This window comes from Capsicum annuum, chromosome 11 (assembly GCF_002878395.1).
Source record: "Capsicum annuum cultivar UCD-10X-F1 chromosome 11, UCD10Xv1.1, whole genome shotgun sequence".
In the NCBI taxonomy this organism is placed as follows: Eukaryota; Viridiplantae; Streptophyta; class Magnoliopsida; order Solanales; family Solanaceae; genus Capsicum; species Capsicum annuum.
Genome location: NC_061121.1, coordinates 113,955,066 through 113,970,034, shown reverse-complemented (window position 1 = coordinate 113,970,034; position 14,969 = coordinate 113,955,066). Strand labels below are relative to the sequence as shown.

The following is a 14,969-nucleotide window of genomic DNA, read 5'->3' as shown; positions in this document are numbered from 1 at the left end:
AAACAGACAAGTTGTTATTAAATAATTTTCAACTCAACTGTTAATAGACATGCTATTGTATATGTAAGCTATTTACTTGGGTCAAAACCCACGAAAGTGACAAGGTTGATAATCAAACTGTAAGTAGAAAGAAAGCACATACTTATTAAAGTATGTATGTACTGTCAAATATTTCTCTACCCTCACTCACTTACTTTATACTAGTATGACAAAGCAATAGTCCTCATTTTTGTGTAACTATCCATTATTTAAAAAAATTTCTTACCTTCTTATATAAGATAATTTCAAAATGTGCAGTGTTTCAGCCTATAAGTTCATAAACACCAGTCAAAACAATTAAAAAAGGTACATCTCTAAATTTCAGAATCAGAAAATGGTTGCTTAGCCCCAATAAATGTACAATTTCAGTCTATTGACCTCATAAAGAATAGCACTATCTAATTTCTCCATCTAAAAGAGATCATTTATTAGCACACAATCATTGCACGCAAACATATTCCCAAACTTTAATAGCTAACTTACACAACTAAATTAAATTAAAAGAAAGCCAAAAAAAACTTCTTTTGACTTATTTTCTACTTCAAATTAGAATCAAACCTTAAGAATTGAAAAGGGGACCAAAAAAAACTAGTAGAGAGTGAAATATCTCTTGGCTGAGACTGAAAGTGTCACTTCAGTTTTGATTTGTAAATGATGTAGTTAGGTTTGAAAAGTACCAAAGTAGATAACAAAACAGTAAGATAGACTGCACAAGATTGCAGGTGCAAATTTAACCAAACAGGCCATGTAAATTCATTTGTTAAAGAATGATAAATATTAAACAGATATAAATAGATACATTGTCTGGTGATCAACGCAGAGGTGTAGTATCAAGATATCAAAATATTGAAACAAGCGTTTTCAACCTACAATGAATTAATTCAGTTCACATTCATAGAAATTCTGAGTATGTCTTTATATTCCACATCAGGCGTGGACTTAGAAATTTATTCAAAAAAGGTTGCTACAAGTTTCATGATGAAAATTAAGTTTTCAATAGTTATTTTACTTAGGTTCGACATCAATTGAATGAATGTTTTATTCGCAATCAATAATGATATAGAAATTATAATTTAGAACAACAATTTTAAACTTTTAACCAACAGTGGATTTTAAATCACTTTGACACACCAAACACAAATCAAAACTTTCAAAGATTTGGTACAAAAATAATTATGAATCAAAATTTGATTCATGAAATTGAAACTTGGTTTCTCAAATACCAAATTTTTACAAACTTGCAATGTTAAGTCAAGTATATAAACGTTACCATACACATTCGTGTCCATATAGCGATAACAATAGAAAAAAATTTCATCACATCATTTCATTTTTCTTGTAATTTTACATCACAGTATTTATTTCTCTAAAAAAAATCATTGTTCTCATTAGCTCTAACTAAATCATTGTTACTGAAAAGAAAATACGAACTCATCAGAAGAAACTTATTGATCAAACTCAGCAATTAAATCCGAATAAAAGTTCTCTGGACCTCCAATTGTTTTATGTTATTCCATTCATATTTACTAATACACATCAGGTGTAACCCCATAAAGATCGTTAGGTACCAAAGTTATGTAACAAAGGAATGATTTGCTACCAATGTCGTGTCCATTGTTACGTCATTTAATTCAAATAACATTTGGTCACACAAAGTAAAAATCAGTAAACACTACTAAAATTCAAAGCTTTTTTTTCACCACTTAAGCCGATGTTATCTAATAGACACTTCGCGCTAGTGGTGAGTCACGTGAAGTCACGATAGATATGGATATTAACTTTATCATATCACAAAAGTTGGACACTGGCCATGGATTTCCTCTTTTTACTTTTAATAATTTTGTATGGTCAAGCAACTTGATAATGAGTATTCATAAATTTCAAGATTCAATGTCAGATATATCTTAAGTTAGCTTACCACTATCAGTTGGATTCTTGGTGTTCCATATTTCTATCGCGAAGGAACTACTAACTTTTGGGTAAGACCAATTGAATGGTAACTACATTATTAGTTGGATGCTTTGGTCAGATGCTAGTTTCAATTCGTCGAGCCACAGATCAATCACTTGCAATGACACACAATCCTCTAGGATAAATATCCAAGCCTATGAAGTCAAATGGGCTAATTAGAAATTTCATGTTGGATTCAACACTAGAGCAGGGATGATCATATCTATGGGCTTCTATATTAGATGATGCAAAAAATGAATATTGAAGTGTGCTCTATAGAAGTCATGCCTTTGAGATATTTGTGTCTTATATGAATTTTACATTTGCATGGTACTACAAGACATTCATAGAAGTTAGCAAATTTGGTTCAATAAATCAGCATAAAAACACACACACTAATAGAGATATTGAATGAACTCACTTATGATAAGGACTTTCTTCTTTCAACTTGGATATGTCAGAGAAGCGATTAATGATGGTAGAAATGACATCTGGATCACTCGCATTGACTTTAACTAGTGCTTATCCTAAAAATAGCAACCTCTGTGAACATAAGAAAGATCAGAAAACATTCAAGTTAGATTAGAGAAGGGTGAAAATAAGCAATTGGATAAATGTTATGCAAACTGAGTGAAAATGTATGTGAAGATCTACAAATCGATTATTCGAAATGTCAATATTCATGTCGAATAACTACAAACTTAGCACAAAGAACGACCATCAGGAAAGATCTTCACCTAGAAATTCATAATATAGCAAGTAAGTAGATCAGTGACTAAAGAAAAATCGGCTAGCAATTTGTGAGATGGGGACGAACTCGCAAAAGGGAAAACACTACCCAACATAGTATGTAATTCATCATGGATCATCCTACTTCAAGAAACACAAGACTAAAAATTATAGTTCATTTGTTTAATAAAAAGGGTTCAAATAACCTTAAATTGCAAAGTTAGTACTCAAACAATATTATTAGAATTAGTATCTTTAACATTTGGACAAACACAATTAACAATTAAAAAATGACTCAAATAAATCCAAATAATAAACCCAGATAAAATCAAATCCAATAGAAGCAGCTAATCAAACAAATCAGACCTCAAAATTCCCCTAAAATTCAAACAAAATTCTCCCAAAAAAAATCAAAAACGTGTTTTCTTCTCTTTAAGTGATTTTAGTGTATATATTATCGAAATGTAACTAATATATAAAAAAAATGAACTATAAATAAATTATATTACAGACATAAATTAGAACATTAGCATAGATTTCATAGAAACTCATTTGTGTATTCTTTAGAATTTTTTCAAAAAAATTATTTTGATCATAAAAAATAATACATGCAAGAAAAATTAGAAACAATAGTTCCATTGATTCTTACATGCAAACAGTTTCAACAGAGATAAAAAAATCCACATAAGATAATAATTGATTCAGAGAAGAAAACCTACAAGGATAAACACTTACACAGATAAGAAGACCTACCTGAGAAGAAGACCTTTCACCAGAGAAATAGAAACGAAGAAGATCTTTCATCGGAGACCTTTCACTAGAAATTAGCTCAGAAAAGCAGCAAAGTAGTAAAGTCGGAAAAAATAACTTGGCAGAGATGGATACAACTCAAATTTATCGCAAAGCTCAGAAAGACTAAATCGAAGAAGACATGCAGTAATATCAGAGAAGACAGTGAAGCTCCATTTTTGTATGTTAAAGACAGCAGACTCAGAGAACTGGGGGCTGTCCTAACCTAATATACCAATTTTATCTATTTGAATATATTTTTAATGAATACATTAAAAATAGCGGGTAAACTAAATAATTGGAGGAAAACTTCGAGGATATTATCTTTTTTAGCATAATATAAACCATAGCTATAGATACTCTATAGCAGCAGTTGTAACTTACGTTACCATAGATACATTTAATACGGTTGTTGTGAAGAATATGCGACTGTTTTATTGAATGTCCTATTAGCTTTTTGATAATAATATGCGACAGTTAAAACCGTTGCAGTAGACTGTTCATAGACGGTTAGCTAATTAATCATTGCCATAGCTGTAATTTCGTGTAGTGTAGAGAGTAAAATGTTACTGGAAAAAAGCCTATCCGGTATTAAGAGGATTACAGGAACTGACATAAGAGAAGTATAAAGATGAAGAGAGTGACGAAACGTAAACACTAAAACTGTAGAGAACTTTTCCTTACTTTCGGCTTATGAGCTAATGAACTGGTGTAAGCGAAATTGGACAAAACTCTTGCTCTTATCGCATCAGCTAAGGCCACCAATTGACGTAAACCAGATCGGTTATGGAAAACATTCTGCTAGAATGTGCCTGTGCTCTAACTGATTGCTTATCTATAGCGATTCAATCAATATAAGTTTTCCCAAGTTAACCCAACTAATTGGCTACATTACCTAATGCTAACTGCATCTCAACAGCCATCCCTACACAAAATCAGATGGAGTAAATGAAAATGTGTAGGGGAACTTTTACAGATGACTCAAATCTATACAGCAGGAGAAATTGGGACCTCTTAACAAGTTACAACTGTACAGCAACTAATCTTCTATCCGTTGTATCTCACCCATCATGATGCGATTGCTTGTAACCTTGAATCCGAGAAGAGAAGGATCGATCTGTCTTCCCTTCTTTCCTTTCTTCTTACTACTACGGGCATACTGAGTTGCATCCAATGCCTCTGACGCATGTGCCTCCTGAGCTGTTGGCTTAGCGTTGCTCTTAAGCATGTCCCTGAATGATGTCTCTGAAACATCAGCATCACTAGAAGATGCAGTTCGTCGGAATCCCCCGTCTTTCTTTCCAGATGTCACAGCATCAGGAACTTGATTTGCTGCATTACCTCCCGCTTCCCTCTTACCCCCTAATCACAGAATTAATACAAGGATGAGTTAGCAATTAGGATGGATAGAATGAGTGGTGTAAGGGGATTGGCAATAACTGCTACAAGCCACAAAGGAAGAGCAGACATAAAATTAATTACTCCCTCCGTCCCCAATTTATGTGAAGGACTGGGCATGGAGTTCAAGAAAATGAAGACTTTTGAAACTTGTGATCCAAAATAAGTCAGATATTTGTGTGGCTAGAAATCATCTCATTAAGGGCAAAATGGAAAGTCAACTTGTTACTAAAATAGAAAGAATCATTCTTTTCTGGACTAACCAAAAAAGGAAGAGTATCGCATAACTTGGGATGGAGGGAGTAGTACACTCCCCTCACATCTTCAAGGTGCAAAATAGACCAAAAAGGGAAGAGCGTCGCATAAATTGGGATGGAGGGAGTAGTACAATGTACATTCCCCTCACATCTTCAAGGTGCAAAATAGCTAGCAAATATAGAATTACAAGATCAGAAGTCAGCGATAGCAACAAAAAGGATAAAGACATGGACATCCTACCTTCAGAGGTGGCATCTGAAGGATTTTTGCCTCTCACAAGGGTATCAGAAGTTAGCTCAGATAGACCCTCCTGGGTTGAGGAAATACGCAAGACAGTTGGACGCTTCAGCAAGATGTTATCTGGCCTTTTTGATGTCACAGCCATCCTACCCAAATAGAAACAAAATACAGATGCATATCAGGAAAGCAAAACCACGACTTGATCTTCATTGGAGGGATAGGGCTAGTCCTATATACAAGGTAGTCAGCAAAACTCTTCCAGGACTTGTACGAGAAAATCACTGACTAAAGAAAATATTAACCATTGAAAGGAAAAAGATGAGGAACAAAACTTTTTGAGCAAGGACGAAGTTGCACCATGTAAGAAGTTACGATCAGACATCTGCTCAACAGAGTTTTACTTTTACAGGATGAGAACACAACTAAAAAAAAAAAAAAATTGAATATACGACAGTGATTTGTCTAAACATACAGAATGGAAGAAATTTTTAAACATCCAAATTGGTGCCAAAACATCACCTTTCCTAAGACCGAAACCTAGTTGTAATCACAATGCCGATCTTCTCTGGTACATCGTTATCTACGAGGCACCTTAACCAAAAAAAATGCTTTTACAACGGATATAAGGTCTGCATGGTAGAAAATTTGACAAACCTTTTGGATTTTTTTGATTATATGAGGAAATAGGGGGAAAACTGCAATCTAAACTGTTTTGTACTCCTCACAAAGCTTGTAGTGATTTAGTAAAATTTGTTTTATCTGATCAACCCAAAAATACGCATGTGAGACGCATAAATATCAGTCAAATGAAGATGGTATACAAGTGAATGAAATATCATATAACCAAAATGTTCAGTGCTCTAAAGCAAAAAAATCAGTTTCCTAGTAAGCCAAACTACTTCTATTATTAGAGTACATTCTATTTGTAATAGAATATTGGCAATAATTCTAAAGTCCAAGAATGTCAAGTAGTGACATACATAAAAATAAGTCCTTTCCATGAAGAAATAGAAGAAAGCACATACCGGTCCTTCGGAATTTCCTCTGCAGCCGAATCACCTCGATCACTCTTGTCATTATAGAAGTCAAGACTTCCACCTGAAGATGATTTGATAACATTACAATCTGTCAAACAATAAATTCTTCTTTTAATAAAAGGATATATGAGCACAGACACACGCGTGTTCTATCTAATACACGACATATGAAATGTATAACGTGTTCATATAAATCGAGAGAGTAACCTCCAGTCCCAAGTGAAGTGTGCCTGCTGAGCAAGTTAACTGGCATTCCCCCTTCTACATCCGTCACACCAGCTTGCCTGGCGGTACTTCCGCAAGCCTCTAGATGTAGCTACAGATAACCATCGTGACATGTAAGAACGCATCTATAATTCCATCACATATAAGATGCCTACGTCCGGGGGTCTTGTAAATTACCTGAGAGGCATCATTGATGCTGGAAAAGACAGGTTCAGCTTCAGCTAATGCTCCACAAAGTAAATTGAAGGGCAATCTCTCACCAACATCAAGACCACCGGCAATCTCATCTACATGATCTCTCTGAGGTGGAAAACCTGAACTAGAACCATATGACCCAACAGTAAAAGCTTGGTTTAGACTCATATCCTGATCCAAAAGAGGGTTGAACGAACGGTTTAAAGCATTTGTCGCAGAAAAGTGACCAGAGTGAAAACCCCTCTCAAACAAAATCCCTCGGGTCATTTCTGCTTGCTCAATAGACTGCTGGCCAGACTTTTGCTGGAGCAGTTCCATTAGCAACCGCTTTGGACTGTCATCATTAGCACCAGTTGACATCCACATACTTTGATCTTCAGAAGCCCTTTTGACATCAAAATCCCTTCTTTGCCTCTCACCGTTAAAATGTAGTTGCTGCATCCTAGTTTCCATCCATTCAGCGGATAACTGACCATTTCTTTCGGACCAATGATTGTCAATGATGTCTGCATTCGGAGCATGAAATTGATTTGAAAACAGAGGACGGTGAGGAGATTGCAAGTGGATGCCACTCGAGAAACCAGGCATATGACCAGCTGAGTGAATCCTTGAATTTGGATCTTGCATTTCTAAACCTTGTGCGCGCACTAGAGGATTTACAGCATCCAAATTAACACCACCACCACCTGGTATTGACATCTTCCGTTCCAAAGCCAGAAATCCAGAGTCATAGAGACCCCACTGAAGTCTATCCTGCATTGACAAATTCCTTTCCAGATGACTGACATGTTCTTCAGGAGGGGGTATCTGTTGCTGTTGGTAAATATCCAATGGACCAAATCCAGAGTTAGCTCGACGAGTAGTAACACCTGGATTTCGTAGATACTGACCAGCTTCATCAACAGGCCAGACAGCACCAATCTGTCTATCTTCCTCCATTCCCAAATGTTGCCTTAGCCTCTCATGTGCATGCTCTTGTTGTAATACTTGATGCTCCAAAGGGTGCAACTGTGCATGCTTTACCCCTGATAGGAGCTCTATTAAATCATTTTGAGGCCCTTGATGTGGTATTTGACCAAACTTTGCTTGAATGAGATGCTCAATAGATGGTTCAGCATGTCTTGGCGGAAGATGCGGACGTTGTTGTAGTTCACTCAGAATTTGTTGCTTTATCAACACCTGCTCCAGAGCACTGCTATGCCTAATAGCATCAAGATGTGATTGTGTGTAACTTGGATCACGTACTTGACTCTGCAATAATTGTTCAAGAACCAGCTGCCTAGCTTGGGACTGTTGTTCTTTCATTAGCATTTGCTGTTGACGGAACTGTTGCTGTTGCTGTAGTTGTTGAAGCTGTAACTGTCTCTGCTGTTGCAGCTGAAATGCCATAAAGTGTTCCAGATCCTGCCCAGTCTGACTCGCCAACTGTGGTTGGTGTACTGAATTATGATTTGCCGCACGTTCCATCTTTGCTTCATTCAAGTGACTATTATGAGAAGACATCAAATTATGAGGATGCTGTTCCTGAAGTTGTTGGGAAAACAGCTTGTCTGCCAACTCAAACCGGTTCACTTCATGATCCTGGTGAAACAAGTGGCTGGCATCCATAGCATTTTCATATATGTTGGGTTCAGATACAGCATTTCTTCTATAAGCATCAGTCCATGTCTCCACAACAGAGGTTGAGTCTATCTTAGCACCAAATGGCCCAAACCTTGCAGCACCAGGGTTTAGAACTTGATCCTGGCCACTTCCTCTAAGAAGAACATCTGAGACAGAACCACTCTTTCCTGTGGTGCCTTCAAGCTCTGACCAAAATAAACCAAGTGGATGCATTGTCTCTTCATTATTTGGAACTCCAGCCTCAGGCATAGCGCTTGGAGTCGCACAGTAGATAGCTGAAGGATCCGTAAGGCCTGTCGAAGTTTTTCCAATAGAATTGCCACCGTTTCCAGGTCTTCCTGGAAACACAATTTCTGCAAACGAAGACGGAAACTTAAAGACTTGAACAGTAAAACAGACAAACGCTACCTGCATTAAATACTATGATCTTGATGGCCTATTTGCAAGGAAAGAGGCTACATTCCCCCCTCCAAAGCAACAGGAGGTTATGCATTGATATAAACAATAAGGATCCAAGGTGAAAATGCTAACTCACCTTCACCTTGAGCAACAAAATCGTTAAAGTCTTCGGTTTGTGAATATGGAGGTTTATACTGACGAGCTGAATGATCAGGTATTGAATGAATACGATATCCACCAAGTTCATCAAAATCAGATGGCGGCCAGCTCAACCCATCAAGGGAAGCAGAACCAACCATCTCAGAAACAGAAGAGGAGCTACATAAACCAGAATCCAACTTCCCTCCTAGTACAGCAGATGGTTCTGCCTGTGAAAGATTGGTGTTACCAACATACTCATGTTCAAATTTCAAATGCGGCAATACATCACCAAGTTTATAGAAAGAAGAATCTTCAGGAGCATCTTCCAAACGAACTGGTAAGTCTAGACCAAAAAATCCCTGATCAAACCATGATATGATGTCAGCACCAAGAAATGGCCCCTGGATTTCGCCCTGAGGATCACGATAGTACAAACTCAACTCCTCAGGTGGAATACCCCTTCCTAGAAGGTTGGTCCAATATATTTCAGAAGAGGACTTCACAAATAAAGAACTTGAATCATCAGAAACCTTCGAACTGCCATCAAAAGCAACATGTTGATTGTTCTCAAAGATTGACGTCCAGGTTACTCCGGAATCTGGAAAACTGTGCGCAAAAATATCAGACTGGGACCGACTAATGTCTTTAAAGCAGTCTCTATTATCAGTTCTCTTCCTGGTCAACAAACTTCCATCCACAGCAATAGCTTCAGAAAATTTGTCTATCTGTCTTTCATGATTATCTCCTCCTGAATAGCAAACAAGTCCCTTTGTCAGAAGTCAACAGGAAAATCTACCTTGATGAGAAGAGCTGATAATATTCCAAATAAATGGAGGTGATACTTTACTCACCATCCAACTTGACTTTGACACCATTCTTGTAAGCAAAGCTATAGGTATTGGCTTCTTCAACAACTATTGAAGTTTTCAGTAACCTATTAACTGTCTCTTCAGTGACATCAGCGGAGGGAATTTTGGGCTCCGTATCCACTATTTCTGAAAAATAAAAAAACAAAATTCAGAGAGAATCCCATATCCTACTCCAACAAAAAGATAATGGACAGGATTGGGAGTAGTACATATAGTTTTTGAGAAACAATTACCTGTGACATTATCCATAGATTGACCCTTCCAAAGACAATTGTAAGAAACGCCACCGCCGATAATTTTACCCTTCCATATATCACTGAGGACAGCCTATAAGATTGATCAAGCAACTTTATGGTATCAAATATGTTTTGAACACTTAGAAAACCTACAAGTCTGAACAAATGAGGTAATAGATGTAGCTCACCTCCTCCGCAGCATCAGGAACAACAAAAGCTAATGGTTCAATAGCAATTAGTTGAGTGACTGGGGGTGCTTCTTCCATATTTTCAGGCATGCCACAAAGAGATGAACCATGCTTTTGCCTGCGGTATACGTCTAAAGTTTTCCCCCTTGGATAACAAAATATGCCAGTCAAGACGCTTGAATTTCCAGCAACAGAATTTTCAAATGGTGAAGCACCAATTGCACCCCCAGAGGAAGGTCTAACAATAGTCCCTGTAGACCTCCCACGACCCAAGTTAAATCCCACATTTGACCCTTCTACTTTTCCTCTCTCCTGTCCAAAGCCTGGAGCAACTCGATAGGAACTTGGAGCCGCCGAGTTTCCCTCCATTCTATGGCGTGGACGCCACTTGTCACGAGAATCTGACTCCCGTTCTGAAACAGTACGGTTAGCCACAAACGTTTGACCATCATTATTAGCATCATCTTTGTCTACATCTATCCTTTTCTCACTGTGATTTTCTTTTTCTTTGTCATCAGGACCCCACCTAGAAGACCACTTGTTATCACGTCTCGTATCAAGCCCAGAATTGCGGTTATTAACATCATGCTCGGCACGGCGATCAGTTTTCCTTCGTTCTCTCCGACCAAACAAGCCAGTTTCCCTCTCTTCCTCACGCCACCGACGGCCACTCTCAGTCTCCAGTGTCGTTCTTCTCCAATCCTTTTTCTCCTCAGGTACATCTGCACGCCAAGCCTCCTTCTGACTTGAATCAACAGAACTTCCAAGGGACAGAGAGCTTGGTGGACGCGTTTCCTATGATGAATAAAACACGGGAGAAAACATTTTAGTAGAAACTTCAAGCAGTATAAAAGAAATATGAGTAAGTGTAACATCTGAACATCTGGCACTTAGATTTATGGAGAGAAGAATGAAAATTCAAATCTTAAAAAGATCACAGGTGAATAAATCCCGTATGAAGGTTGCAAATGAAGGGAAATTTTCTCCAGTTCTGTTTAACAGTACAGTAGGTAACAGTAGTAGTCACTTCCAGAATTTCATATTCGAAAGTCTAGGAAGAATAATGCTTCAAGGTGATAGAAACTTTGGCAAAGTTTAAAGGTAAAAGTTTTTTCTTTTGGGGTTGTTTCAAGCTAGCTTTTTTTGTTTAGATCAACAAGAAGAGCTTGAACTGACGGTGACTTTCTAAATCTCAGTTTTAAGACAAACAGTTATGAATCCACAAGAAATGGACACTCATGAAAGAAGTATTTCCTATGTGGTCACGGATGGTAAATACCATAAAAATCATAGAAATAACGAACAAAAACCATTGTTACTCTTCTACACCAATTGCTTAGTGATCCATCGGAGAGGTGAAATTTTCTGTCTTAAGGGCCCGTTTGTCCATGTGGGATGAAACCATGATTTGAAATTGTGATATGAAATCTTTTGAGATGAAGTTGATGCTTTGTTTGGACATGCAATTTATTTGGACCTTTAAAGTCGTATGTTTTCTCTTAATCATAAAAACCCCATAAGTTGTAAAAACTGTCAAAATTGCCCCAATTCTTTATACAATCTTGCAAAATAAGCAAAAGTGCATAACAAAAGTATAATACACTATCATGAAGCTATTCTAAAAATAATACAGCATTCATTGATCGAACTTTAGTTCAATAAAAAAGTAAAATTGAACATGAGTAGCAGTATACTACTCTTTAATATAATCCTCCCACACAGTACGAAAATCTCCTCACGTTAAAGTAATAATAAATGTGGATGGTTAAAGGTTGGTGAGAGTCAAGATTAAATCCAATACAAATGGTTTAAAGATTGGTAAGAGTAATAATATCAACTTTAAATTTTGTTCATATGAAATAAATGGTTGGTTGATATAAAATTGTGGATTTTATTTACAAAATATAAACTTGTGGGTCAATTTTTGTATTTGAAAAATTCCAAATCATGATATGAAATTTCCAAATCAAGCATTTTGGAGATTTGGGATTTCATTTCATGATACGCATGTCCAAACGCTGATTTCATCTCATAATTCCAAATCAGTAGATGAAATCACATGTCCAAATGCCTATTTAAATGGGCCGAACACACTTAGTCAACACCCTCGGTACTACAAGATCAGGGTCAATATCTTGGTTGTCTATATGGTTTGATGTCAACACCGAAAAGATCTCACAAAAACCGTCTAATTCAACAACAAAACACTTAATTCTCAAGGGTTCCCTGTATACTTAGAAAGGAGAATTTCCAGATGGGACAAACTATTTCATTTTTAGTTTTGTTTAATAAATGTAATTCATCATATCATAGAGAAAGCAAGTAAAAGGTCTAATCATGTACAAATGAACATTTTTTAAAATTTACAATGACATTTTATGATCTATTGAGTTTGAGATGATGTTGCAACACCAGGAGGGGATATGGAAATTAAGGATTCAATTGAAATCCTCACACTTATCTCGAAGATAATTCTTTCAGATGGGTCACACCAATAGGATGAACCAAATGAGTTCTACATCATGAACTTTGTACTGCACACATTACTTAAACGGGTTCGACAAAGGCATATTGGAAAGAATGGAGAAATCTGGAATGAAGAAGTAGAATATGAAAGAAAAGACAAGGAAATGAGAAAGTATCGGATTCTATTTCTTTGGATCTCAGCTGAATCTTGTCTATTTCAACCCCCCTAGATTTTGATTCGACTTTTAAGTCTTTCAACATTAATCAATCTTACCTTCCGAATATGTATTACATATTCAAATTCGTTTGAATGAGAGAGGGAATAAAAAGAGGAGATGAATCCAATTTCTAGATCAAAAAATAGTAGCTTTATCCAGTTTGGCGAGATAACCCCATCCATGTTCTAGTTAGGTAGAGTTTTAGGATCGTTTGATTTGTTACAACCTCTAGCAGAATGGTTTGAAATTGATTCTAAACGAACCTATTTCACCAAGCAGTGCTAATTTCTCCCTTCGTAGAATGGCTCCACTGGCAACATTTATGTTAAGTCCACATCTCAAATGATCTGACGAGAATCTGTGACTTCTCTGAAACTGCAAACCATCTCTCACATATTCCAAATATTAAGAACTGAATGAGTATAAAACTCATTGTATTAGATAGTGCCACAAAAGTGGATCTTAGGGTCCAAAAATAACTATTTCAAGTTTTGAATTCTACCTAATCTGTGTCCTCCAGGATAGTTTGCCTCAAGGAATTATCCATTAAAGAGCCAAAATGGGGTACAGTTACTCTGAAGAGTAAGCTTTTCATAACACTCACCATCTTTATGTCGCTTGGTTTAGCGTAAAGCCACTGCGGAGATAAAGGAATGCTGCTGTCCACCATTGCTTGATCTAAAGCAATGCCAACCCAGGTTAGAAGAGTTACAAGAGAAGGCAAAAAGCATCAGAAGAAAATCCACAGCCCTCATGCAATTAAAATCAAAAATGAAAACAAAATCTACCTTTGGAAATATCAAGCTGTCCCATGAAAGTCTTGTTGTCGTCATAACCTGTAGATGTTTCTAAGCAACTGTAAAACATGACAATGACAAAATGGGACCAAAATCTTATTCCAGAATTAAATGACTTGAAGATGGATAGAGGAAATCCAGTGGCAGGAACTGGGTTGAATATACGTAGATCCAAACACTAGAAGAAGATGACATTTTAGTGAGAAAACCAACGACTTTCAACAGTTAAATAAAACAATTAATTTTAGAATATTCATCTAGAAGCGTCAATTCGTCAAATTAACATTGACCAAAAGACTCACTGATACACTGTCTGCTGAATGCGGGATTTTCAAGTATTTTGAGTTGGCAATAGAACAAAAACGAAGCGAAGAATTTGGCATCAATTATCTTCTCTGACAGACTGAAAGGAAAGCAAATAAACAAAAAACATAGCGCCTGATCTGAAGCCCTAGAATTCAAAATTGAAGATTCAAATATAAGATTAATGAACCCTAAACTAAGCATTAGTTAATCATCCATTAAAATTTAAGACAAATCAAAATCAAATAAAATATATGAGCACCTTTGGGGGTCAAGGAGTGATCGGAAGTCTTAGAGGAAAGGAGATCGTCAGGAAGGTCAAGATTTCCTTCTGCCATGGCCTTGTCAGAAAGAGAATCGATGCAGATAAATGAATCGACGAGGCCGCGAGAGTGAAATTGAAGAGTTAAGTGAGACAAGTGAACAGTGAATTTGGATTTGACAAGTACTTTTTTAGGGTTCGGAGAGCTATTGATGAGAGAGAGAGAGAGAGGTGACGGAGAAGAAAAGGCTGAGGGTTTGGGTGGTCACCAGAGCCAAATGAATAAAAACCAAAAGGAGTTCTTTGCCAAAATTATCCTTTCATTTACTGGACTGACTCTATTTTGGTCCTTCAAATATAATCTTCACTATTTTTAATTAATTTCTTATATATTTGCTAAAGTGGAGCATTTTGGTCCCTAACTTTCATAATCTATCAATATATTTGCGAGAAAGGTACGAATATACCCCTAAATTATAGTAATGGTACATACATGCCCCTCATTATACTTTGGGTATGTTTATACCCTTGTCGTTAATAATTTGGTGCGTATATAACCCTGGCCCTACGGTGGACCATGTGTCAAAATCCTAACGGTTGAACTTTT

The 14,969-nt window shown here is 36.7% G+C and overlaps 1 protein-coding gene across 6 annotated transcripts; it reads right to left on the bottom strand.

Moving 5' to 3' along the window:
• Positions 1-4,306: 4,306 nt before the first annotated feature.
• LOC107847456 (protein ESSENTIAL FOR POTEXVIRUS ACCUMULATION 1) lies at positions 4,307-14,683 on the bottom strand. 6 transcript variants are annotated; one of them, XM_016691719.2, is made up of 12 exons: positions 14,363-14,683; positions 13,789-13,836; positions 13,605-13,678; positions 10,317-11,111; positions 10,126-10,219; positions 9,875-10,018; positions 9,019-9,771; positions 6,843-8,836; positions 6,648-6,756; positions 6,429-6,528; positions 5,404-5,549; positions 4,307-4,869 (listed from the first exon to the last, which is right to left on the bottom strand). In XM_016691719.2, exons 1-12 carry the CDS (start codon positions 14,436-14,438, stop codon positions 4,547-4,549), a joined length of 4,656 nt encoding a protein of 1,551 aa, XP_016547205.2. In that variant the 5' UTR covers positions 14,439-14,683; the 3' UTR covers positions 4,307-4,546. The 6 variants fall into 6 exon arrangements, with proteins under 6 accessions (XP_016547205.2, XP_047254867.1, XP_016547204.2 ...); XM_047398911.1 differs by having other exon boundaries at positions 6,429-6,501; XM_016691718.2 differs by having other exon boundaries at positions 13,789-13,848; positions 14,363-14,675.
• Positions 14,684-14,969: the final 286 nt, after the last annotated feature.

Bases quoted from the DNA above. Each gene is read 5' to 3' on its own strand.
- LOC107847456 (XM_016691718.2), bottom strand. From the start codon at position 14,438: ATGGCAGAAGGAAATCTTGACCTTCCTGACGATCTCCTTTCCTCTAAG. The intron at 13,849-14,362 runs GTGCTCATATAT...ACAGTTGCTTAG, and splicing joins TCACTCCTTGACCCCCAAAG to AAACATCTACAGGTTATGAC. The intron at 9,772-9,874 runs GTGAGTAAAGTA...TTTGCTATTCAG, and splicing joins TGTCAAAGTCAAGTTGGATG to GAGGAGATAATCATGAAAGA.